The following is a 25,732-nucleotide window of genomic DNA, read 5'->3' as shown; positions in this document are numbered from 1 at the left end:
TCTTAACGCCAATGAGGGGAATGAAATATTATTTATAAGGGTGTGGAAGTCTCTCCCTAGCAGACGCGTTTTAGAAACATTGATGGGAAATCGAAAAGGGAAAAACCCAAAGAGAACAATATCTGCTAGCGGTGAGTTTGACTGCTACAAATGGTATCACAACCAGACATTGGATAGTGTGCTAGTGAGGATGTTGAGCCCTGAAAGGGGGTGGATTATGAGATCTCACATCGATTAGAGAGAGGAACAATCGAGTGGATTGTGAGATCATACATCAGTTAGAGAGGAGAACGAAACACACATATGAGTTTAAAAAAAAAAAAAAAGAATGGGAAGGGAAGGAAGGCCCACATGAAATGAACAATCTTATCTCGAAGGGAAGAGTGGGTGAGAGGCAAATAATACAAGGTTTTGAAGGAGTTAATTATAACAAGAACAAAGTGATGATCCCACTTTCAACACCCTCCATTCATATGTTATAAATTTATATCTAAGTTGTCATTTGCTATGCCATTGGGGCACCATCTGCCCAACCCTCCTTTCTCTATCCACCTAATCCCGAGTCACTCTACCAATGAGTTTAATAAAAACAAAAGGTTAGAACTGATATACGAGATGAAAATTGCCAATATGAAGTAATGGGTCGTAGCAGCTAAGAAACATTATATTATTCAATAGTAAGAGGTCAGCAAAAGACTCGTGTTTCTGACAAGTGTACAATATAGTCCTTAAATTTAAATCGGAGGTAAGGATACGAAACAGTGACATTGATTCAAATTACGGAAGCTCTACTAATTAATGTCCTTATGATAAAAGGACGAATACAACAACCAAAAGCACATTGGACACCTGCACCCAAGGCCCCCATCTCCCATCAACTTGCCCAGTATTTTCTCCTTGTCTCCACCCAAACCTAGTAATCATAGACCAGCTAGTGTCATTTCACGATGATACTGTTTTCGTGTAAATTTAAAATAAAATTATTATCCAAATTTTATAAATTCAAGTATTTAATTCGAATAAGAAAAGCATTTAAAATCAAATTTAGTAAGAGGTTAATTACGGTTTAGTCCCTTAATTCCAAAGACAAAATCAAAATAAAACAAGTAATTAACATTGCGTTATTGGGGGTTGGATAGGAATTGTCCTCCATTGCTCAAACATTCTTGATTTGGGTAAAATGTTTCCCGCACTTTTTTATTATTATTATTATTATTTTCTTAAATATCAAATATTATATTTAAATTAAGGGAAATAAAATAAATAATATCACGATTGAATTTACATCATATATATATACAGACAAAGCGATGCAAGCCTCCAAGGCCCAACTTCAACCAAACTACTTTTTCTTCACTTTAAACCGGCGTTAGAGATTCCGTCCAGTTCTCCGATCTCTTCTCCAGCGACTTTTGAACCTCTCTCGTCTGGAAGATGGCAATAGAATGAGGAGCCAGAAGTGGCGATCATGTCCGTATCGATTTCCAACTGCTTCTCTGATTTGCTCTGCCAGGAGGATTCCTCCGGCGTCTTGTCCGGCGAATCGCCGGGATGTTCTTCTGACCTCGATTCCCCGGCCTGCGTCGAGGAATCTATCGCCGTCTTCATCAAGGACGAGCGTCACTTCGTCCCCGATTACGACTGTTTGTCGCGCTTCCAATCTCCGTCGCTGGATGCGGCCGCTAGATTAGACTCTGTTGCATGGATTCTTAAGGTGTGAATTTCTCCTTTGCTTCTCCGATTCATTTCACAATTGCTCAGAAACTTTACATTTATTACCAAAATGCCACTCTTCACGTGATGAATGTTGCGATTATACTAACAGAATACATCGGCGATCACTAGTACTCAAAACAGATCCGTGGCCGTCGGCGAATTCGTTTGATATATTATGATTATGTAGAACAGTAAACTTTTATATTTATCTCCAGCTCCGTCGCACACGGTGGTTATATATGTACTGTGATTTTCTCTTGCAGGTTCAAGCCTATTACGGTTTTCAGCCGTTGACAGCGTATCTCTCCGTCAACTACTTGGATCGATTCCTTTGTTCACGGCGTTTGCCGGTGAGATTCTTTAGCGAAAAAAAAATTATTGCGTGAATTATTTTGAAGATTCAGGATGTTCGTCGCGAGATTCTAGTGATAATTAATTTATTTTGTTTCTTTTAATGGCAGTAATTACATTTGACTTTTCAAACCATGAAAATGACTAGACTATGGCGATACTGAGCATAAAACGTAGCTGTATTCAGATTAAGACTGCAATAATTTATTTTCAAAATAAAATATCTATTAGTCATTCACGTGACAGAACTGTTAGTTCTCGTATTTCAAGATATTTTTTGACCACTAATTAACTTTAGGCATCGTAGTTTGTACGCTATGTAAAGACATACTTTTAATTTTCAACTTTTCGGGAATTGGGGAAATATTTAATCAAATGATAAGATGTGAATTAGAGTAAATATTATCGTGCACTTCACTTTGTTATATGGTTGCTGAAGTCTTGAAAGTACGATTTTATATTCATTATGCCTTTTGCAAACTTTTGTTTCTCCTGTTGCGGCACATGCAATGCGACTATGTGAGTGAGTGCACAGTGCCGGCAAAGGAACGGATAGGATCAACTTTTGCTTGCTTATCTCTTCTTAATAACGATGTTGATTTATTGAGATATGGAATGATTAGTGCCAGAATGGGATATGGAATGATTAGCTTTTGTATTGTTTTCAGCAAACTAATGGGTGGCCTTTGCAACTACTCTCTGTTGCTTGCCTCTCACTGGCTGCTAAAATGGAGGAACCTCTTGTTCCTGCTTTACTGGATCTTCAGGTCTATTTGATTGGACATTACTTTTTCATTCTCTTAATGGAAAATAGTGGTGTTTTCTTTTTCTTATTTGGTGTATTATAATGTTTTTGTTTAGGTTGAGGGGGCCAAATATATATTTGAACCCAGAACAATATGCAGGATGGAATTACTGGTGCTGAGGGTATTGGATTGGCGGCTGCGTTCTGTAACGCCGTTCAATTTCATCGCATTCTTTGCTTGCAAGCTCGATCCATCTGGGGATTTCATGGGGTTTCTTATTTCAAGAGCCACAGAAATTATAATATCAAATATCCGAGGTAAAAAAAGATGACTAAACTGGGCTGTTTTTTAGACATAGATGATGAATATGGGTCTTGAAAGTGAAATCAAAGCTATTTATATGGTCCACAGAGGTAATCTTTCTGGAGTACTGGCCATCGTGTATAGCGGCGGCCGCCTTGCTTTGTGCAGCAAATGAAGTCCCGAATTTGTCTGTTGTGAATCCAGAGCATGCTGAATCATGGTGCAGTGGTCTAAGGAAAGTAAGCACCAGATTGTGATTACGTCGGGCATGTGTGTTTTATGATAAAAAAAAATGTTCACAAGGATGCCAATTTCGAAAGAATGTTTATATTTGCAGGAAAATATCATCGGCTGCTACCGGTTAATGCAAGAGATTGTGCTTGATAGTTGCCGGATCAAGTCCCCCAAAATCCTACCTCAGTTTAGAGTGACAGTCCGCACTAGAATGAGATCCAGCGACTTATCCCCCTACTCCTCCTCCTCTTCCTCATCTTCGTCATCACCAAACAAAAGGAGAAAATTAAACCAGAGCCTCTGGGTAGGTGATGACAAAGATAACCCCGAAGAATGAGGAGTCCCAAATAAAGAGGTGGCCCAACTTTGTCCAAAAAAAAAAAAAAAAAAAAAAAAAAAAAAAAAAAAAAAANAAGAAGAAGAAGAAGAAAAAAAGTAGAGTCCTCGATATTTTTTGGGAGGGTTTAGATATTAAGTTAACATAACTAGAATGGTGAGTGTTAATTATAATAGCATATAGTGTAAAAGAATCTCAGAGTTGGGGGTGAGGTGGGAGATTTTAATAATTTATTTATTTTTCATAATGTTGGTGGGCAATTGCCATTCATTAATATGGCTTTGCAGATTCCCAAGGGGGGAAATGGGAGGGGTATGTTTGATTTTGAGGGAAATAGCGAGATCGTTGAATAAGCGGAGTTCATAGAGCAGTGGAGTGGGACCTATTTTGAGAAATGATGAAATGGGCGGTGGCCATATGGGTTTCAAGTTCCAAGTTTGAAGTCAGAGCAAAAGTTTCCCATCTCCAACCAACTATATTTTGCTCCCCAATGGATGGGCAGTAAATAGCTTGACAGGTGGCTCCAATTTACGGCTTTGAAACGGTTGTGTATGCCCACGCTTTTTGGTGCGTGGCATGCTCTTGCGTGTGTGTGTGTGTATGTACTGTACGTGGTCGAGTTCCCGCCCCTTCGGCTGGAAGTGCCTCTTTTTTTCAATGGCGTTGAGCCTACTGGAGTTGTTTTCACAACTATATGACCTTGGTGGTCATCGATTTGTGAGTTCATTCTCTTTTTTCTCTTCTCACTTTAAATTTATTTATTTTTCACAGCCTGAGTTAGATGGGAAAAAATCCCAAAGTATACGAAAGGTCTTTGGGGCCTTTGAGTGCTTGTTTGTATTTGGTTTCAATCAATGTGATTAATTTCCACTCATTTCTCTCTCTCTCTCTCTCTCTCTCTGTTTGTGACTCTGCCCATCGCATGTGATTGACCATCCATATTTTGTAGCTTTCTGAATTGGATCTTCTTTATCAGTCTCATTGTTTATGCATTATTACTATTATTAGTGTATATGAGAATGGGCTCTCACTCAACCAGCTGTCTGGCCCCTCCGATCAGCCAACCACCGGTGACCTCCGCCGTGGCTGTTGTCAATTTAAATTAATACCCTTTTGTCATTGGGAAGTTGTGGTAGTACAAGAAACACGAAAGAAATTGTCATTTAGCCTTGGATACCCGACATTCGATGCATTATTTTTGCATAACTATGGCCCTTTTACATATCCATTGCCTAAATGTAACCATGCGTTTCACCCCTTTTCTTTTTAAATCTTATTTTATTTGCATTATGAATAACATAGTGGACAATTCTCTGGTGGATGGGTACTCGTAGATTACAAGATATTCCATTGATTAGTCATCCTCCAGGACCATAATGTTTGGCATGAATTTAAATAGTTTTTTTTTTTTAATACACAGAGACAGAGACTTGGCCCTTCTGAGGAGTAGCTTTTCTTTGCAATGATGGGTTCGGTTCGTGTATTAAATTTGGGTATTTCTGCAACTACTTACCCAATTTTGTCAAATTAATATTTATTAGTCGGTTTCTTGCAAGTTGATTGATATATTTATCAACTCCAAAGACTTTTGTCGCATCATTTCATATTAAATAATATGTTTTCTAATTACCCAGAGAGAAAAATGAAGAACACCATGCTTCTTCTGTACGTTTAGCAAAGAGTATTTAAATAGCACATGGGTTGACGAAAATATAGAATGATTGAGTTTATCACAGCTGCTCTATAATTAATATATTTTGTCTCTTACTATATAGTTTAAATACTTTATATTATGTGCTTTTCTTTTGAAAAATACTTTATAATATTTTATTACATGTGTGCATATAATTTATTTAGTTATTCCTTTCTCTACCAAATATAGATGACACCCTAGAAAAAAACATAGAGTTAAATACCATACACAGCTTTTTAATTTGGATTTCTTGTAGCTAATATCCAAACTTTAGAGCACATCACAATCGAATGCTGAAAAAAATCTTCGTATATTTTAATTTAATAAATATTTGTGGATCCCCGTAAACCAATGTGTCATTTGATGGTTGCTATTAAATTACCATTTGAGAAGGACTTGAGAAATCAATCAAATGAAAATATTAGAAAATGGGTTCCCACTAGAATTTGGAGTATCCCCAACGCTGATCAGAGCCACTCCACCAAAAAGGTAGCCATTAAATTTAGAGGTGGGCCAAAGATCAGAAGTTAATGATCATAAATTAGTATTGTCCAGCGGAGGCCAACCCCAAAGTCTTTGTTAAAAGGTACGTACAATTCAGAATAATCTTCTCTGCACTATTTAAAACCTAATTGGGTTTTGATTGACGAAAAAAATAAGGTACTGTAAACCCCATTTGAAATGTATATACAGAAATGAGTTTGGTTGAGGTTTTGATTGGCCCAAGTGGGTAGAATCCAGCGAATATTTCCAATGAGGGAAGGCTGCTGCTGCTGCTGCTGCTGCATAAAGAGAGATGGTCACAAGGTGTTTGATAAAATGCTTGAATGAGTCACATGAGAAACAGGAGGGGCGGTAGGGAAGGCCAACGCAGCGCCCTTTCAAGCTTATTTGATACCGCCAATCGTGGGGGTTTGATGGAGACTTGGTGGGTAAAGTAAAGTGAAACCTACATATATGAGTTTTGGATTTTATCGCCCTACTTGGTTCCCACCATTATAGCTCATCATTAATCCCCAAATAGTAGTATATGTATTGATCATTTAGTAGCAGCCGGAGCTATGATAAGCCCATTATATGTATATCTAGGAGTAAAGTTGTTGAATAATACAACCAATCAAATCCTCCCATGTGTATCCAACTGTACACAAAAGGTGTCCCCATAGGTGTCCCCATAGTGTGGGGGATTGAATTATCCATTTAAACTAGTGGTAAGGTAGTCAAGTTTTCAACCTATGGCCCATCAAGGAATGCAACCTAAGTTTATAATAGTCTAAGCTCACTGTTAGTAGATATTATTCACTTTGGCCCGTTACGTATTCCTATAGTCTCAAAATGGTGTGATTTGTAATTTGGGATTACATAACCACACGAAATACGAAAAATAAATGGAGGGTCCAAAGATCCCTTCTCTTTTTTCTTTTCCATTTTGCTCCTTTTTGTAAAATGGTAACACAGTGGCTTTAGGGGCAGGCCAACTGGGTTTGCATAGGCATGTGTTGTTTTCTCTGAATAAAAGAATGGACTTTAAAGAGAGGAATCCTAAGTTGGTAAAGAGAATTCAAGTAAAAAGGCCAAAATTTCTTTTGCCCACCGATCCATTGAAAGGTATATATATATATATATATCTTCTCTTCTTTTTGTGTGGGGTGGGCAAATGGGTAATGTTCAGTCCACGCTGCAAAATGGCTTTGCTTTTCTTCTTCTTCTTCTTTGTTTGTTGCAGGTGGCTTTAAAAACACCATAAGGAATGTGGGTTTTGCAGCAGAAAAGCTCATAAGGCCCCTTTTCGACATCAATTGGTTAAAAAGCTCAAATCATTCTAAAAAATTCCTCATTTCTATTTCTTTCCCTTTTATACAGATAAAACATGGGGCACTCCATCATGAATTTATAAGTAAAGAATACATCTTTGTTGGTATTGGAGTGGAACGGTTGCGATAATAATTAGTATTTATATATTTGTTATAATAATAATAATAATAATAATTTAAGGTTGTCATAAGGTAGAAAGAAGATTGACGATGATAATTGGGATACCAATGAAGGTGACACCAAAAGGGGGAGAAAAAGGGAAGAAAATAAAGAAAGCATAGTGGGGTTTAATTTTTTTCGAGGGAGCGTCTGTGGGTATCATTTAGTTATTCTTTTTATTTATTATTATTATTTTCTTTATTTTTGGGATATTTAAAATGGTGTAATGTCAGACTTGCCCTCAAGTGGACACAAAAAGGGTCTTCTTTATAATCATCACTATTTATTTATCTTCCTTGCTTTCATCATCGTCATCATCTACTTCTCTGGTTTAATTATTTTCTTCTTNTTTTTCAAAAATAAAATAGTTTCTGCCGAATTAAATTAATTTCTTCATTCATTTTGTAAAAGTGGATGGGCTGAATTTGAACCATCTGCCTATAAAAATGGATGTGGGTAATTTAGTGGGCTTTTTTGGGCCTGGGTCACTTTCCAGATCACATATTGGAGGCCCAAATTGGTTGGGCTTAGGCCCAACGGACATTATATTGGGCTTTTCAAAATTAGGGCTTAGGTTATGGGGCGGGTGCTCTACGGTTGGGCTATGGTCTTGGTTTCTCCCGCCAAGATCTCATGTTTTAACGGTCTTCTTCATCCAACATTTTGTCCTTTCCCTTCTCGCGTAACCTTCGTCAATTGTAACTTAACTTTGTCCGTCGGTTACAGAAGCAATCCCATCGTGGCCGAGTATGTATGCCTAGATCCGGTAGCGGAATTTGTAGTAATCGTAAGTTTTTCTTTCCAATATAGCGCTTTATCTGCTCAAATTGATTCCGGTTTTGCGTTGATTTATATGTTTGGTTGTTTTCGGCAGGAAACGCAGAGATTTAAGGAGCAGGTGTCGGAGAAGCTAGCGAAGGATCGTGAGACGATTGTGGAGGTTTGCTCGAAGTTTATTGTTTTATTGATTTTCGAAACTTTTAGGTTGAAAATGTTGTAATTCGTTCGTTGGGTGATTTGAATTTTGGATGCCTTTGTTTTGGGTTGAAGAATATGTCTGAGCAGCTACCTGTTTGAGAAAATGTGTGAATGAGGCGACTGTTTGATTGCAGAGTTATTTGAGTTTATTTGTGCTTTTGTGTTTTCATGGCTTGAGAATTATTTCCCATAGGTTCAATAATTAAGCCCTGAGAAAACATCGGACCTGCCAATATAGCTACAGAACTAGTACTGTTTCCAAGACAGCTTCCATTAATTGCGCAGAAATTTTCTGAATGTTTGACCAGTGTTGCCATTATTGATATGCTTCTTGTATTTTGATTTTTCAAATCAAAACTGAAATGAAGATTCCAATTTGAATTCAGTTGTCCGAATTTATGTGATAGTCTTAACATGAAAGTATGTACTTCCAAGTTGTAATCAGATATTTGGTGAATATTGCATGTGGAGTACGGAGGTTCTGGGACATTATTGGTGGAGCCTTTCACCCAAAATGGTTATTGCTCTCAATGAGAGGAAACTACCAGGAGCGCCTTTTGCCTCAAGAACTTCGATCCTTTTAGCTCAAAATCATCTAGTTCATGATTGGAATTCGAAAAGAGGGCTTAAATGATCTGTTTTTTCTAGTTACATTTGTGAAGATCCTTGTGTTTTGTATTGAGATTTCTGTTCTTTTTGTTGTTGCAGGCAGATGATGAAGGAAAAACGGTATGCTTCATCACAAAGATACTCCAATACAGTGTCAATTTCATTGATATCTTTGTTGCTATACAAATGACTTATTTCTCTCAATACATGAATCATTCTGGGGCTGTGGTTTTACACTGAATTGGAACTTTGGATGCCCATTTTCATGCTCTATATGAATCTTCTAACTTTCCACAATGAGCATCTTAAATCAAGCTCCACTATTCTGTCGTATGAACCACACTTGCTTGTCATGATTAAGAAAAAAGGGTTGAACATAAAATCAGCTGGCAGCTTCAGAAATGCTCTGCAATGATGGTCTCCAAGCCTTTGGCCTCGCTGCAGTGGCGTTTGCTGCTGGTGTTCTGATGCGATGTCTTTCATGTTTAACTACCTGCAATGTTTATTTCACAGAGATTATTGGTATGATTTTATCTTGAAAAAATCACTTCAAGTTGCCAAGGATCCCAATCACCATCATATTTGACATTTTTCATTTTCTTTTGCAGGCATCTGCTGTGATTCAAAAGGAAACAAATCTGGTTACCTGCTGGCTATTTTCAGTCTCATCTCCGGCAGCCGGCTTCTCCGGCTTCCTCTCCGACTCCGGCAATTGCTTCTTGGATTTTGCATACTTTTTAGCTCGCAACACCTTTATAACCTCTGCAAGTTCCAACAAAACGTCAAAAGGGCTGAACTAAAACAGAAGGAAATGAAAGAACTTCAAAAAGATCAAAGAGGCACCATACCCTGAGTAGTGACAAGCCGATAGGCATGGCCAAGAGCAAGAGTGTCATTTGGCCGGAGAAGCTTGACACGAGTAAACCGCACCGTTTTAGGCTCCCGATTATCTTCCTCAGATTGGGGCAAGGGAATTATAAGAGAAACATAGTGACCCGGATTAGTCCTCATGACTTCACTCGCCACCACCGGCCAATACAGCCTCTCAATCCGGCCAGTTGGATGCTGTATAACCAGAGCCGCCGCATCAACCGCCTGGCAATTCCCCATCTGAATGAATTCTGCAACTGATAGATAGATCGAAAGAAGAAGAAGAAGAAGAAGAAGAAGAACAAGAAGAAGAAGAAGGAAAGAAGTCTCTTTCTATACAGCTTCTGTGCTCGCCAAATGGGTCTACTTAGAAGTGCATGCCGTCCATTCATATATCTCACACTTTCCAACTAGCAATGCAACGTGGGTCAAATTTATATCGAAATTTGACAATGTAACCCACGGAGATTAGAGCATTAAAAAAAAAAATTACCTTTTTATACGTTCGATGATAAAAACTTAAACTTCGTGATTTTGGCTTTTATTATTTTTCAATTAAAACGACAAGTCGGCAACCCCACTGCAACCAGCTCGATGGTAAACTCCACGTGGAGAGATGCCAGAAATCGTTACCTTTGGCCGGACGTGCTCAGCGGTGTTGACGGAGGTCAATGTTTTCTGGCTGATTAAACAATTAAGAAACAAAACTCAAACAAAAACAAAAACAAAATCAATTAATTAAAGGAAGATTGAAAGTATTGAAGACGACAACGCGTGCGGTTCTTAAGATTCACAACAAAATTTTCTTCTTCTAACTTATTACAAGCCTAGAAACTTCGTAAACTCGAACTTATTAAAACTACGAGTCAAATCGAAACCCTTTTTTTTATCTCGAACGTCGAGCCATACGACTCAATAGACTACTTAAAGCGAGAATAATAAGATCTTTGAGTCTCGTAAATTCCCTTAGTTTGAAAAAGATGAAGAAAACATGTGTGTGATTAATGCGAGTATGGCATGTGACATGTTGGAAAACCTTCATCTTCATATTAAATTAAAGAATAGACCATTTCTTGTCCCAATGTTGACTCATATTTAATGTACAATTATTGCTCCCACGTACTACATTTTAATTTTAAGACATCAGCTAAGAGGCTCTTAATTTATAATATGAATATATTTGAATCCAAACCCAGCAATAATAATAATAGCAAGTTGTAAGCTCAGCTTCTCACCAGAATTTGATCATATTTGTGTCTTTTTCTAAGCTTTTCTGGACATTCTAATCGCCAATTAAAGCCATTCCCACCAAACACAACAATCCGTGTTTTTAAGGGCCATCCCCTTTGTGGGGTTCTTCTCCCTTTGCTTCTCTAGGAAGGTCACTTCCCTGTTCTAGTACCATTCATCCACCGCTAACAAATATTGTTCGTTTTATCCTATTACGTATCCCTGTTAGCCTCACGATTTTAAAACGTATCCATTAGGGAGAGATTTTCACACTCTTATAAGAAATGTTTCATTCTTCTCTCCAACCAACATGGGATCTCACAATGATATTAGAGTCAGTCACCAGACAGTGCAAGACACTAGTTGGAGTAAAACTAAACCCTCTACATAGTAGACGAGTTCTAAAACTGTGAGGCTAACGACGATACGTAACGGACCAAAGCGGACAATATCTGTTACAATTGCTTTCTCTACATCCTTCAAATTCACCTAAACACACAACACTACAAAAAAGACAAATGGTTACAACATAAACATAGCTCAATTAATTAAAATATTCACACGAGTAGTTGATCGTTGAGTAAAGAATGTTGTTGAGAGAAAGGAGAGAATTTAATTGAGAATGGTGATGAGTATGTTATTCTCTTATAAGCTTGAATAATGGAGGAATATAAGTATAGAAATGTGTATATATTTGTATAATGGGAGCCTTTAGGTAATGCAGCATCTTCTTTTGGCTTCCAGCTGCTTCAGAAAAGGACCTTAACCTTAAAAGGAGAATCCTTCTCTTATTAAACTAATGGGAAGAGGGGATTTGCCCCACTCTATAATGGAGCCATTACAAACTTTGAGTATACCTCTTTAATCAAGTTCTTCTTCTTTTCATTAAAAAAAAAAACATAAACAACTACTCTTTTCAAACATATATCCATGTTTTTCCTTAACAAATGATTGCGTCAAACCTTTGAGTTATATGCTCGAGAAAGTGCCCTTTGTGATCATGTTCTTAGCCACCAAATTAAAATAAGTTGCAAGCTGTGTGGACTCTCTAACTTTTGGTGCAACTAATTTTAACTATTTTTTAAGGTATTTGGACTAAATAAACACGACCGTGAAAATTTAGTACTAAGGTTAGAATCTAGGCTGTCGTATTAGTGTTCTCTTTCTTGTTTTATCATTAAAATGAAGAACTTGGGGACTATAGGAGCATCCTTGAGATTCGACCATTTGAGATTGTCCAATTCAATGAATATCTATCATATAGCAATGATATTATTCTCACGTAACATTAACACTTTGACCATATCAGAAAAGGCTATGGAGGGCTAGTTGTAGTGAGCTGATGATCATCCAATCCACAGCCTCACACATTCTTATCCATTGAAAGCCCTTGAACAGGAAAAGAGAATATAAAAGATGTTCCATAATGCTCAAGGCCTTTCAATATCATGGTGATTGAAAATGAAAGTGAAAGCGAAGCACTTTTTACGTATATTGTGAGATCCCACGTCGATTGGAGAGGAGAAACGAAAAGGGATGGATTGTGAGATCCCACGTCAGTTGGAGAGGGGAACAAAACATTCTTTATAAAGGTGTGGAAACATCTCCCTAGCATACACGTTTTAAAAACCTTGAAGGGAAAGAGCGGTGGGCTATGGTTTAAAAGTTTAATTTTTTTCTACACCCTTTTCTCTGGCATCATTGGTCATTTGCTTTTCACTCATATTGTCTTTGGAAGACAAGGTTAAGTTGATGTTTAGTCACCAAAGTTTATGCATATTACATTGGTTTATAGCAGAGGGAAATGAGAGAAAGAGAGGAAATGATGGTTGAATTATTAAGGGTGGGCAAAGAAAATCACCTCCACGATCTTTTGAGCAATCAGAGAGTGACAATACAATTAGAAATGGTCACCTTGTCACCCAACTAAGCCATGGATTTGATCACATCACATAAGCTTTTGCCTCTGGTTTTGGGGACATTTGGAAGGAACATGTTAAGCTAATCACGTGTCTGTGACAGACACTTTTTATTTTGTTTGAGATTAGAGGGTTAATTTAGTGGTAATCTCTTTGTTTTTTAGCTCTTTTTTTAATACCCCTTTTCAGTAGAAAACAAGGCTTCATTATCGGGCTCAACCTTCCAAGACAATACCCTGCCATACCCACAAGGGCTTGAGATTTGAGAGGCTTCAATACATCCAAGGCTTGAAAATGGCCCCACCTTTTGTGCCTCTGTTTCCTACTAAGTTACCTATTGCCCTACCACTTATGAAAGTTACCAACTGACTTCCTGACACAAAGAAAGCAAGTTCTCATTCAAATCTCTTTTTAAAATACAGAGGTCCAATCTATTTCTATGCATCACTCATCTTTGAAACCGGCCTTTCTTTCGGGTCTGCTCAATTTGAGTTATTTACAAATGTGAGATTCCACATCGGTTGGAGAGGAGAACAAAAGATTCTTTATAAGGGTGTTGAAACCTCTCCCTAGCAGACGCGTTTTAAAATCTTGAGGGGAAGCCCGAAAAGGAAAGCCCAAAAAGACAATATCTACTAGTGATGGACTTAAGCCGTTACAAATGGTTTCAGAGCCAGACACCGGATGATGTGCTAGCAAGGAGGCTAAATCTTGAAGGGGGTGGACATGAGGCAGTGTGTCAATAAGGATGCTGGGCTCCGAAGAGGGTGGATTGAGGGAACGAGTGCCAATGAGGACACTGGGTGTTGAAGGGGGGTGGACTGTAAAATCTCATATTGGTTGGGGAGGAGAACGAAGCATTTTTTATAAGGGTGTGGAAACTTGTCCCTAGAAGACGTGTTTTAAAACCTTGAGGGAAGCCCAGAAGGGAAAGCCCAAAGAGGACAATATCTAGGCTTGAACCGTTACAAATGGTATCAGAGCCAGACACTGGGTAATGTGCCAGTGAGGAGCCTGAGTCCTAAAGGGGGGTGGACACGAGACGATGTGCCAACAAGGATGCTGGGCTCCGAAAAGGGGGTGGATTGAGGGGTCTCACATCGATTGGAAAAGGGAATGAGTGTCAGTGAGGACGCTGAACCCCGAAGGGGGTGGATTGTGAGATGCCACATCGGTTGGGGAGGAGAACGAAACATTCTTTATAAGGGTGTGCAAACCTGTCCCTAGCAAACCCGTTTTAACCTTGGAGAAACGTGGAAGGGAAAGTCCAAAGAAGACAATGTCTACTAGCGGTGAGCAGACAGATCTAACAAATAGAAGAAAGGGCTCTCTCAATCAGTACATTAAAGTCCATTTAATGTTTCAAGTGATGTCCCGTATTGGGCAATGAGTTTCTGTCCATTTGCATATTGGGGAAAATCAGCCTAGCAACTCCATCTTTTGGAGGAGGTTTTTGTGTTTGTCTTCTAACTTCAAAACGTTCAAAAAGCCCAAGAGATATGCTTTGTAATGTAACACAAGTGCTTTTGCTGATGGCAGGCTTGGTTGATTGTTTATGTCAAAGAAAGATGCATCTGTTATGCTTCCCATATTTGTCAGTCTCATATCAATGCACATCATTAACAAAATGATTGGGTTCAATGCATTCCTCTTTGATTTTAGGCATAGTTTAACCAAAGTGATTCATTTTCAAGTGCAAATAATGTGCATCACTCATCTCAGATTACAAAATATGTCTCAAGGCACCATGAACTGTACTGTATGAGTCCATTTGTGGGCTTTGGCCATATTTTGGTACATATAGCCCATAAGACTTTGCAGAAGTTAACTATTAAAGTATGGTGGTGTGAGCTAAACGCTCCTAATGACTTAATAACTAGATCCTGTAGCAGTTATGAAGAAGGAAACGGGAAAAGAGGAGTACGCTTATTGTTTTTCTTATCTCTCACTCTTTTCTCGCAAGACATGACATGTGATATCCCACATTGATTGGAGAGAGGAACGAATGCCAGTGAGGACATTGGGCCTCGAAGGTGGGTGGACTGTGAGATCCCACATCGGTTGAGGAGAAGAATGAAACATTCTTTATAGGGGTGTGTAAGCCTCCCCCTAGCAGACGCGTTTTGAAAACCTTGGGGGAAGCCTGAAAGAGAAAACCCAAAAAGGATAATATCTGTTAGCGGTGAGCTTGGGCTGTTACAAATGGTATCAGAGCCAAAGGAAGCTGGGCCCTGAAAGAGGGTGGATTGTGAGATCCCAAATCGATTGGAGAGAGGAACGAGTGTCAGTGAGGACGCTAGGCCCTGAAGGTGGGTGGATTGTGAGATCCCACATCGGTTGGGGAGGAGAACAAAGCATTCTTTATAAGGGTGTGTAAACCTCCACCTAGCATACGCATTTTGAAAACTTTGGGGGGAAGCCTAAAAGAGAAAGCCCAAAAAGGACAATATCTATTAGCAGTGAGCTTGAATTGTTACAAATGGTATCAGAGCCAGAGGACGCTGGGCCCCGAAAGGGGGTGGTTGCGAGATCCCACATCGATTAGAGAGAGGAACGAGTGTCAGCAAGGACGCTAGGCTCCGAAGGTGGGTGGATTGTGAGATCCCACATTGGTTGGGGAGGAGAATGAAGCATTGTTTAGAAGGGTATGGAAATCTCCTCCTAGCAGACTTGTTTGAAAAACCTTGAGGGAAAATCCGAAAGGAAAAGCCCAAAGAGGACAATATATGCTAGCGGAGGGCTTGGGTCGTTACATGACATAATTAAAATCTTTTCAGAATTAACATACGAGGACAACAAAAAAAGTTAAATGTTTCTAAGAGAAACTAACGTTGGCTTGAGCTAAAAGATATTGGCAAGGCTCACAAAAGGACTTTCATATGCTTTTTCTCCTAAAAAAATATAGAATCAAACTGCAGGTACTACAAGGCATACACTATGACATTCATGCTGTAATTAGAGTGAAAAAGGTCTGATGTTGTGAATCTCACAGTGATTATAGGCATATAGCCTTCAGCTTGATGTGATGACTGCAAACCATTTCATCAGCAATGAACTTCAAACAGATGGGAAAAATTTGTTGAGATTGAACGGAAGAGAATAGAATTCTTCGCTTCTTGTATCGGTTTTAAACGAGCGGAATTTGTCCCACCAATGCATTCCTCTGTCCTTTTTTGTTGCAGTGTCCTTGCTGTGTAGTGTGACATCAAGAAACAGTGCCAGAAATCCAGCAACGAACGGCTCGGATGCGAAAGGCACGTTGATCATGTCATTGAACTGAAACACGAGTTCAAAACTGAGTGTGAAGTATAGAACAAAAATGACTGATAATCAAATGGTTTTCATTGATGCTGATGTGAAAATGGTAAGACTGGTTCCTACCCATCTCGCTCTTGTGTGTACCGGACCGTAACCGTTGACAGCGGTGTACTCGTTGAAGTACTGAGGAATAGATAGTCCCATGAAGATAGAGAAGCCCAATATGAATTTGATCTTGAAACTGTTGAGATTGCAAAACTGAAGGAAGCTGAGGCCTGCTGAACCTGTTCTTGAACCATTGATTTAAGCCAGATCAAGTTAACCATTGTGATGTGAATACAGCAGAGAGTTTTGAGCTTCAAAAGACATACCAACATAGGCAAAGAAAAAGCAATATAGAGCTGCAATTATCGGTGCAGGGATTGAAGCAAAGATGGCTCCGAATTTTCCTGGATATGCATAGGCATCCTGTTAATGCATCTTAATAGAACTGAATTGATGATACTGATGAATGGAACCAGGACTTCTCTTACCAAGTATGGAAAAGAAGATCATAAAGCCAGCAGATATTTGCACCACTCTTCGGCTACCCACGCGTGTTAATGCTAACAACCCTGCATTTTCACTGTTTCGCCAAATTAAGAGATGGCATGTAACAGCCTAAGCCCAAGCCCAAGCCCACCACTAGCAGATATTGTCCTTTCCCCTCTCCAACTGATGTGGGGTCTCAATCCACCCCTTGGGGGCCCAGCGTCATCGCTGGAACACCGCCCGGTGTCTAGCTCTGATACCATTTGTAACAGTCCAAGCCCACCGCTAGCAGATATTGTACTACTCTTTGGACTTTCCCTCAAGGTTTTAAAATGCGTTTGTTAGGGAGAGGTTTTCACACCCTAATAAAGAATGTTTCGTTCCCCTCTCCAACCGATGTGGGATCTCACAATTCACCCCTTGGGGGCCAGCGTCATCGTTGACACACCGCCTAGTGTTTGGCTCTTATACTATTTGTAATAGCTCAAGCCCACCGCTAACCGATATTGTCCTTTTCGAGCTTTCCCTTCTGGGCTTCCCCTCAAGGTTTTAAAACGCGTTTGTTAGGGAGAGGTTTCCACCCTTATAAAGAATGTTTCGTTCCCCTCCAACCGATGTGGGATTTCACATAGCATTAGCATGTTTGAAAAGAAAGACAGAGGGATTAATGAATCAAATGACTTAGTAGTTTTAGTTGTTGCAGAGTTCTTACATAGATACCGAGGACCCATTTCCTGTGCCAAATATACCCGAAAACAAGATAGCCACTCCCTAGAATCATTAGAAGAAACAATAACAATAAGCAAACTTATCAAATACTTGCATAACATAATTGTTTTGCACATTTTATCTTATATGTAGTGACTTATTTACCTGCCAACCGACACCACGGCTAAGAACAGACGGCGGGAGTGGAGTTGCACTTGCATATCTAGACACAGCAAAGAAAGCACCTGTGGACTGTCGAACCCAAAAAAACATTATGCCAAAGTAAGCAATGATGTTAAAGTTGCCAACAAACATATGTTCATAAGCTCACAAGACATGAACAAAACCTCTACGAGTGCAACAAATGAAGCAGCCATCATTGCAAAAGCTTCACCAGCGTCAAATGTGGGTGCACCCCATTGAAAGGGATATGGAATACTAATCCTATAAACAGTTCACGAATCAGTCGAGCGATGTTTTCATGCATATCGACAGCTATAAGCACTCCAAAATGGCACGAAATAGGAGAGTTGATTTTAGTCTTACCATGAAGAACCACCTATAATGCCTGCACGATCAGTACGACAGCTTAGTTGAGTCTTTAGACCGACGTTCTTATATGCACCTCCCACCGTGAGTAAATGAGCATATATCCAAACAATCACAACTGAGAATATAACAGCAAAACGGTCGAATACGTGCCGTTCGCCTTTTATCATATTTGGTATATACTGCAAAACAATTAGACTGCGTTTAATAAGATCCAAACATAATTGAGGCTTGAAAGATTTGACGATACCTGTGAGAACACTACTAGCAGGATGAGCTGTGGAAGCCCAATCTCCACACATTTTGATAGCTACAGAACAAATAAGAAGATGGTGTGTAAGAATGAGACTAAAAGGAGGGAATTCAGAGTTCCTTCAGCGTTATAAAATACATACCACTGGGAAACCCAACTCATATAGCCCAAATCCTGACAAAGCTACTAAAGGAACAGTAGAGAGTGGACTCAAGAACCTGAACAAGTATACAGAAGGACGATTACAAATCAGACGAGTCGAAGAAGATTATTATCGTAAACGATTTTCAAAACCAAGCTTCATTGGATTTAGAGAACTCTGTCAAAAACCACTGAAGATTTGCACCAGAAAAGCTTGGTAGAAGTACAACAAGCTAAAAGGCAAACCTAGCAACATTTCGCCAAAGGCCGCTGAAACCGACGACGATCTGAAGCGTTGAGGCAACAATAAGTGCACCCTGAATTCCACGCATAATTCTCTCGAATTTCTGATACACGTTATGGATCGGATAAGTCAGAGTCTTAACTGAGGACATGAGAGTGAAATTTTAGCATATGGTATGAATCAATGAAGTTACCTCCTGGGGATTCACAATCTCGCTATAACGACCCGCCAAAATAATTGAAATTGTCGTTGGCACATAGGAATACGAGCCTCCAATTACTGCAGGTAAACGAGTACCAAAAAACGTTTGGAGAAGTGTGTTCAAACCAGCTACAAACAGTAATGTTTGTATCATCTTTGCTTTCTCCTCCTGAAATGAAAATTTGTACCAAAATGAACAGAGTAATAGAAACAAGAAGAACTTCAAATATCCATTACAATTGTAAGCTTACATTTCCTCCTCCCATTTGGGGAACCAGAGAGGTGGGAATTAGCACTGTTGTTCCCAGCATAACCAAGTAATGTTGGAAACCCAGAAGAATTGCTTCAGCTGCATTTCAAATTTCAAACAACTAAGTTTATATGCAATCAAGAAGAGGAATGTTAAAACATTAGAGTTGAAACTTCGTTAAAACATACGCCAGGGAGGAGGACTGGTAATGCAATAAGCAACATTGGGTAGCTGATCTCTTACTGGATGTGGCTGCAGCTCCTCCTGTTTAGGCGGTGGTGCAGATGTTCCACCTCCTGCCATTGTTTTGTTTTCCTTCTCCTTCCCCTCTTCCAAATAATCCGCACAAATAGAAGGAAAAAACAAAGAAGTCAAAGTCCGGAACAAAAGTTATGCCTTTATCCTACACGTAAACCAAGAAATGGAACAACAAAATGAAACAGAGGCCAAAGTTTCAGAAGGAAAGCACTGAAGTGAAAGAAGTTGGGAGTGTGAAAATGGGGAAAATGAGGTTTACAGCTCAAGACCCACTTGGGTTTGAAGACATGGAAACATAAAGGTGAATTAGAGATATGAAAAGAAGCAAAAAGAGTGATACCTCTCTTGGAGGAAGAAAGAATGCAGCACACCTCTCCGTAACCTAAAGCCACAGCAGCATCTCCTTGTTCGTTATTTTATTGTCAGTCTTCTTACTTTTCTTCAATCACCTAAAGATAAAGTTTGTATTAAAGCCTTTCTCCACCATCTCCCCTGCGAATCTCTGCAATTAGTTTAAACAACTTATTCCATGCTTCTCCAAGCTGAAGTCTCGCCACTCCCATTTCATTGGCTAACTTATTGACATGGGTAACTATAGAACAGTTTAGAACAGTAAGGCAACTTTGCTTGTTTATCATCCTAAACAAAGCAACTCCATTAGAGGACCAATGTCTGATGCTCAAGGCGCTCAAGGCTCGCAGAAAATAAGCTTGAGATTTCTTTTTCCTTCTTCCCATGTGTTGTGGAATTGCAGGAGACTTTGTTTCAGCAGGTCAGCAAGGATTCTGGTTTGCATTGACACCCACCAAGAACAGGTCCCCTCTGAAAGCTTGCAGATTGGCTTAGTTCAGGTGAAGTTGATTGGTTTTGTAACCCTAAAATTGCAGAAGAGAATTGAGAAACATCCCAATTTATGTTGGTTTATCATTGTTTTGAGAGCAGTTTGTTCCATTCTGTAAAGAATAATCAAAAGTACTGAGACTGTTTTTGATATAAAACTCTGCTAATGACTGAAAAGGATGAGTATCAAATTCCTTATTTTAGTCAGTGATGTCAACTTTTGCAGCTCGTTCAACTTACAGAACACGATTCCATTAGAGAATACTGGAAAATAAATGGTAAAGAAAACTCGATGATTCTGTACTTAAAAACAAGTGATCTCTCTGAATGTCATTGACATTGACTGTCCTTGAGGGGAGATAGTGCAGATAAAAGGATATCATTTTATTCCCTGAACTAAGCGGGCCATATACATTTCTTTCTAAATGCATTTCTTTCTAAATGTCACAGCGTAAGGATTAAGAATTAGTCTACCAATTTCAAGAAAGGAATAAAGAAACAATGGTTAATGGGGCCATTTGGAAAAGCAAAGGGGGGAAAAGAAAGGGTATGGAAAAGAAAATTCAACTTTCTTTTGGAGCCATAACATGCCCTGTTCAAGCTTTCCATTTGCATCTGCGGAGTACTTCAACAGAAAATGTTTTCAAAAAGAATTCTTAATTCTAACTAGCGAAATAAGGCAAGTAAATGATGAATATGGGGCTGATCTTAGGCCCCAAACGACATCGATGTTCGGCCATTAGACGCCTGGAGCATCAAAGCTGTCCCTGTTATGATGCTTGATACTTAAAAGAGAAAGGTCGAGAGGTGAAGCATGAGAAACCTATTCCTTCAATTTTCCAAATACATCAGGGTTAGTTTTTCCACATTATGATTCAATAAGAGGTGGATAGTCATAACATCTAGTTTGCTCATTGCAAATTGAATACGTTGCAACAGAGCAAATCTTGGAAAACATAAAAATATGGACCCACAAAAAACTTTGACAGGTCGCGTCCAGTGCAGTTCATAAACAGGAGAAAATCAACAACCAGGAGTCCAATAACCATACAACTTCGGCAACAGATTGGGTACCACTTGAACACGAAATCCCTTCATGATTGCTGACACTGAGATGCCTTAAGAGATTTTACGTTCCCCCATTAGAAAAGGACTAAGTTAAGGCAATTGCCTGTCACCAAGAAGAAGAGGGATGAATAACCATCACTGACCACCACCACGAACTTGCAACCGCTTCCTCTCCAGTTCAAGCTTTAAGAGAAAAATCCATACGTAAAGAGGTTTGCACAAGGCATTGCAAAGAAAGAAGTGAAAAGCTAGTGCTATCAAAGATTCGTACCACTTTCTTCACCCGGTCATTGGCAGCAGGAGTGCCTCCAGTAACAGATTCTGGTAGATAGGGATTGCTTACACGTACTTCATTCATTACAACAATGACAGACTTGTCCCAACGCACAGGAAGCCTGGGATTGCACTAATTGCCTTAGCCAGAATATCAAAACAATAAAGCAGAGTCTACGAACTAGAAAAATTATACAGCTGAAACAGCAAGAGAAAATGATCCATGCAATAAAAAGTTCGAAAAGATTAAAGCTTATCATGATGCTTTTGTATCTAATTTCTGTTGCATTTGTAATTCTGTATGTGCATGCCTCATAAAATCAGATCATCAGATGAGCATACTTGGGTTTATAATCCCAACAGGTGCCCATACTGTTCTCTAATTTTCAGATTCCATAACAGAAGACAAAAGAATGGATGCATTTAGCAACAAACAGTAAAAATTGATCATTCGAACCTGTTGAGGATTGTTGGGAGGAGTCCCACATTGGCTAATTAAGGGGATGATCATGAGTTTATAAGTAAGGAATACACCTCCATTGGTATGAGATCTTTTGGGAAACCCAAAAGCATAGTTACAAGAGCTTATGCTCAAAGTAGACAATAGCATACCATTGTGGAGGTCCATGGTTCCTAACACGGTATCAGAGTCATGCCCTTAACTTAGTCATGTCAATAGAATCCTCACGTGTCAAACGAAAAAGTTGTGAGGCTCGAAGGTGTAGTCAAAAGTGACTAAGTGTTGAACAAAAAGTATATTTTGTTCGAAGGCTCCAGAGAAGAAGTTGAGACTCAATTAAGGGGAGGTTGTTTGAGGGCTCCATATGCCTCAAGGGAGACTCTATGGTGTACTTTGTTTGAGGAGAGGATCGTTGGGAGGAGTCCCACATTGGCTAATTAAGGGGACGATTTGGGGGCTTATAAGTAAGGAATACATCTCCATTGGTATGAGGTCTTTTGGAAATACAAAAGCAAAGCCATGAGAGCTTATGCTCAAAGTAGACAATGTCATACCATTGTAGAGGTCCGTGGTTCCTAATAGAACCAAGCCATTGATATCATTTAGATATCATATGGGGTAAATAAAACAATTCTACCATAAGAATGCATAATACTCTCTTGAAGAAAAAGTTCTTGATTCCTTCTCAGGCTCAAAAGTATGAAAGCATATACGTTAAAGAAACCTGGCAATACAGAAAAATTAAGTTCTAAAATTATTAATTAAATTTGAACAAACATGGCCATTTTTGGTTGTACAAAAAACCAAATAAAGAATGAAGCTGACATAAGTTCCAACTTCAAATCGAGGAACTAGCACCAAGCAATAACAACTATGACTTCTGCATTGGGAACAGCAAAAATAAATAAGTTCCATAGAAGTTGGTACCCAATTATACATAAAACTACTCGAGTGGTGCTTCTAAACAACTGCCATGGATTTCAAAAGGTCGTACAAAGATCAAAATCATAAACAACAAAAGATGTAAGAATTACCATCATTAGTTTAAGGGAACAAAGTAAAATCAATCTTAATGTTATATCATCCAGAGACATGTTAAAACTTATAAAATGATTTCTTCTAAAATTTCCAACAAATCATGGTTGATAGCACAAGAATTAGTGCTATGACATGGGAGTTCAAGGTCGTAATCATAGCAAGGCCCGAATCATCAAGTTTCAGAGTAATCATGCTGCCCAAGCTGGAAAGTAATATTCATATCCAATTGAATCTGAAGGGATGAATCAATTGCATCTTATCCATTGTCAACACGATAGGAAATATGTGGCACAACAAAGCATCATGGTTCTAATCAAAGCTGTTATCACTAGTGAAGGTTGAAAACCAGGTAGACCATTACACAGACTTCCTATTATCATAAAGATTTCATCAATTTCCGAAAAAGTCACAGATTTCATCAATTAAATCATTTTCAATGTAACTAAGCTTTTAAACGAATTTCTAGAGAATAACCGCGAGTAAGAAGAGGGAGAATCCACTGTAATGATCTGAAGACAAGGTCACGAACCCAACACTCAAGGAAGGCATCTAAGATGATAAGAACACAAAAACATTCTTGGCTTCTCTTAATATGGTATCAATACATAGAAATGATCAAAATTATATGAGCAAAGAAAACCGATCAAATTGTCACTAATTACCAAAAATGCGTGGACATGAACTAAAAACAGTATAAAAGAAATCTCCTTAAATTTTTAAGTACAATCGAAACAGACTTTCCAAATATTCCAAGGAACGAAATAAAATTAAGCTTACGTTTTAGATAAGGCGTCAAAAATACTCTGGGCCTCGCTGGTCACACCCACTCCTATCCTCTCCGCGTCTGTCTCAGCTTGCCTGCGAAATTCAATACAATCCGAGAAGCAAAAGAGAATGAGAACACATAATTGAATCAGAAACAACTAAAATCACAATAGGCTATTGACTAACCTAATGGCCAGTTCCTCTCGAGCCCGGAGAGTATTGATATCCAAGTAACACTTCTTGAGGTCAATAGGATCTTCACCATGTCCCAAAAATGAAAACTCCTTAATATAATTAGCCTTAAGCAGCCTTATGTTTCTACGAGGTCCTGACTTTGAACCCTCTTGTGGAAACCACAAAATTAAGGATAACAGAAAAGAACTAAGGAATTCAAGAAGCAACTGATAACAACTATTACACAAATTGTAGAAACACAGAAAGGATATGAAGGATGAGGATGTTGGAATTGGCATCAAAAGTAATGACTTGTCCTTGGAATTCATCGCCCAAGGTTGTCTTGATGGAGAAGAAGGACCCAGCAGTGAAGTCATCTCCATTGCAGCAACCATCCAGTGCCATTCTCGCCTTCTTCCTCGCTTGCAACCGCCCTTCCTCCTATTGAAGGAGTTGGTAACGACTGTAATAATTTTCTAATCCCTATATAAATTAGGGCTTTTCTTCTTCAACAATGTCACATAATTTTAATCTTTTGACCTAAATAGCCCCAATTACTATTTCTAATTTCATAAACAAATAATAAACTATTTTTTAAATTCACCACATTTTTCATTTTTAAAAATGCAATTTTTTTCATTAATACCTAAAATTTCTTTTTTATTTTCTCGGCTCCCTTTTAACTCAATAAAATAAATAACTGTGAGTCTGGCGATTATACATAACAGATCCCGTTAAAGCTTGTACTAATTTTGTTATTTACATTTTATTAACCTTTTTAACTATTAAACCAATTTTTAAATTTTTTTTCATTAAAAAAAAAAAAAAAGAGAGGTATAAATAGAATGCAAGAAAATATATATATATATTATTTCATCATTTTTATTTAATAATAATGAAAATAAATCTAAAATGTTAATTAAATAAGTTAAAACACTACATGATATAAATTAATTATAAATAAAATAAATGTATATTATATGGTCGTCCCTCGCATTCTATTTATGCAACCAAATAAAATTTAATTAAAGAAAAAGGCATTTGTTAGACACATGTGAATTCTGACATTGTCATTTTAATAAATACAAAAACCAACCCAAAATCATGTGACTGTTACACCAACATTTTCCAATAATAAAGTACACAAACATTATAATTACACATCCCATCCACGTCACCCATATCTTAAATCATTAAATCCCTGTTTACAACGTTATGGTTTCTTATTGGTTATTAATGGATCCTAGAAATAACAATAAGGTTAAATTAATAATAAAACATTAAATTTCTTAATTTGTCCCAATGTTTTATCATTGGTTGACAATAAATCCCTAATTTATTTAAATATTTCAAAAAATTTATTAATATCTTTAACCTTCGTAAAAATAAATAAATATTTTTGTATGCTTTATAGATCATTTTCTTATTCAACTTTAAGGGTATAATTGTAATTTTCTTTTTTTCTTTATTTCTAATAGTCAAGGGTTTTAATACATTTTTTAAATAGAGTAATAACGATATTATTCATAAACTAATGGTAATGTTTTTTTTTTTTTTACATTTAAAAAAAATTAAAGATAGAAATCCTAAATATAATTGAACTTTAATGCATTATGTTTAACTATCAAAACATTGTTGGACATTTGAGGGTTTACCAATCTACTGGCATGTAAGTTTAGGGCATGACTCTAATATCATGTTAGACGAACACGACTCTCCATAATGGTATGATATTGTCCACTGAGAATAAGCTCTCATTGT

At 38.2% G+C, this 25,732-nt stretch overlaps 5 protein-coding genes across 9 annotated transcripts; 2 read left to right on the top strand and 3 right to left on the bottom strand.

Moving 5' to 3' along the window:
- Positions 1 to 1,312: 1,312 nt before the first annotated feature.
- LOC111810710 (cyclin-D1-1-like) lies at positions 1,313 to 5,253 on the top strand. Of its 2 annotated transcripts, XR_002817434.1 has the most exons (8): positions 1,318 to 1,714; positions 1,980 to 2,066; positions 2,736 to 2,834; positions 2,929 to 3,130; positions 3,225 to 3,355; positions 3,454 to 3,731; positions 3,773 to 4,404; positions 5,108 to 5,253. XR_002817434.1 is itself a non-coding variant. In XM_023697473.1 (7 exons), exons 1-6 carry the CDS (start codon positions 1,469 to 1,471, stop codon positions 3,685 to 3,687), a joined length of 999 nt encoding a protein of 332 aa, XP_023553241.1. In that variant the 5' UTR covers positions 1,313 to 1,468; the 3' UTR covers positions 3,688 to 3,731; positions 3,773 to 4,569. The 2 variants fall into 2 exon arrangements, 1 of the variants encoding a protein (XP_023553241.1); XM_023697473.1 differs by lacking the exon at positions 5,108 to 5,253 and having other exon boundaries at positions 1,313 to 1,714; positions 3,773 to 4,569.
- Positions 5,254 to 7,728: 2,475 nt separating this feature from the next.
- LOC111810699 lies at positions 7,729 to 9,182 on the top strand. Its single transcript, XM_023697458.1, has 3 exons — positions 7,729 to 8,141; positions 8,229 to 8,294; positions 9,041 to 9,182. Exons 1-3 carry the CDS (start codon positions 7,932 to 7,934, stop codon positions 9,179 to 9,181), a joined length of 417 nt encoding a protein of 138 aa, XP_023553226.1. The 5' UTR covers positions 7,729 to 7,931; the 3' UTR covers position 9,182.
- Positions 9,081 to 11,260, bottom strand: LOC111810693. The gene is made up of 4 exons (XM_023697447.1): positions 11,047 to 11,260; positions 9,790 to 10,493; positions 9,588 to 9,703; positions 9,081 to 9,434 (listed from the first exon to the last, which is right to left on the bottom strand). The coding sequence occupies exons 2-4, from the start codon at positions 10,049 to 10,051 to the stop codon at positions 9,324 to 9,326; spliced, it is 489 nt and encodes a 162-aa protein (XP_023553215.1). The 5' UTR covers positions 10,052 to 10,493; positions 11,047 to 11,260; the 3' UTR covers positions 9,081 to 9,323.
- A 96-nt stretch (positions 11,261 to 11,356) lies between these two features.
- Positions 11,357 to 20,324, bottom strand: LOC111810671 (nucleobase-ascorbate transporter 7-like). 4 transcript variants are annotated; one of them, XR_002817431.1, is made up of 16 exons: positions 19,694 to 20,324; positions 19,284 to 19,424; positions 19,097 to 19,194; positions 18,838 to 19,014; positions 18,647 to 18,747; positions 18,402 to 18,477; positions 18,257 to 18,316; positions 18,004 to 18,188; positions 17,805 to 17,901; positions 17,623 to 17,709; positions 17,462 to 17,520; positions 16,752 to 16,843; positions 16,590 to 16,667; positions 16,342 to 16,502; positions 15,951 to 16,236; positions 11,357 to 11,544 (listed from the first exon to the last, which is right to left on the bottom strand). XR_002817431.1 is itself a non-coding variant. In XM_023697427.1 (15 exons), the coding sequence occupies exons 2-15, from the start codon at positions 19,396 to 19,398 to the stop codon at positions 16,018 to 16,020; spliced, it is 1,605 nt and encodes a 534-aa protein (XP_023553195.1). In that variant the 5' UTR covers positions 19,399 to 19,498; positions 19,694 to 20,324; the 3' UTR covers positions 15,715 to 16,017. The 4 variants fall into 4 exon arrangements, 2 of the variants coding, with proteins under 2 accessions (XP_023553195.1, XP_023553187.1); XR_002817432.1 differs by lacking the exon at positions 11,357 to 11,544 and adding an exon at positions 15,087 to 15,103; XM_023697427.1 differs by lacking the exon at positions 11,357 to 11,544 and having other exon boundaries at positions 15,715 to 16,236; positions 19,284 to 19,498.
- A 677-nt stretch (positions 20,325 to 21,001) lies between these two features.
- Positions 21,002 to 24,460, bottom strand: LOC111810664. The gene is made up of 5 exons (XM_023697411.1): positions 24,244 to 24,460; positions 23,984 to 24,143; positions 23,810 to 23,890; positions 21,533 to 21,656; positions 21,002 to 21,444 (listed from the first exon to the last, which is right to left on the bottom strand). The coding sequence occupies exons 1-5, from the start codon at positions 24,374 to 24,376 to the stop codon at positions 21,397 to 21,399; spliced, it is 546 nt and encodes a 181-aa protein (XP_023553179.1). The 5' UTR covers positions 24,377 to 24,460; the 3' UTR covers positions 21,002 to 21,396.
- Positions 24,461 to 25,732: the final 1,272 nt, after the last annotated feature.

Source organism: Cucurbita pepo, chromosome LG01, assembly GCF_002806865.2.
Source record: "Cucurbita pepo subsp. pepo cultivar mu-cu-16 chromosome LG01, ASM280686v2, whole genome shotgun sequence".
Classification (NCBI taxonomy): domain Eukaryota; kingdom Viridiplantae; phylum Streptophyta; class Magnoliopsida; order Cucurbitales; family Cucurbitaceae; genus Cucurbita; species Cucurbita pepo.
Note: the sequence above shows the minus strand (reverse complement) of the source record. Positions and strands in the feature narration are given on the sequence as shown.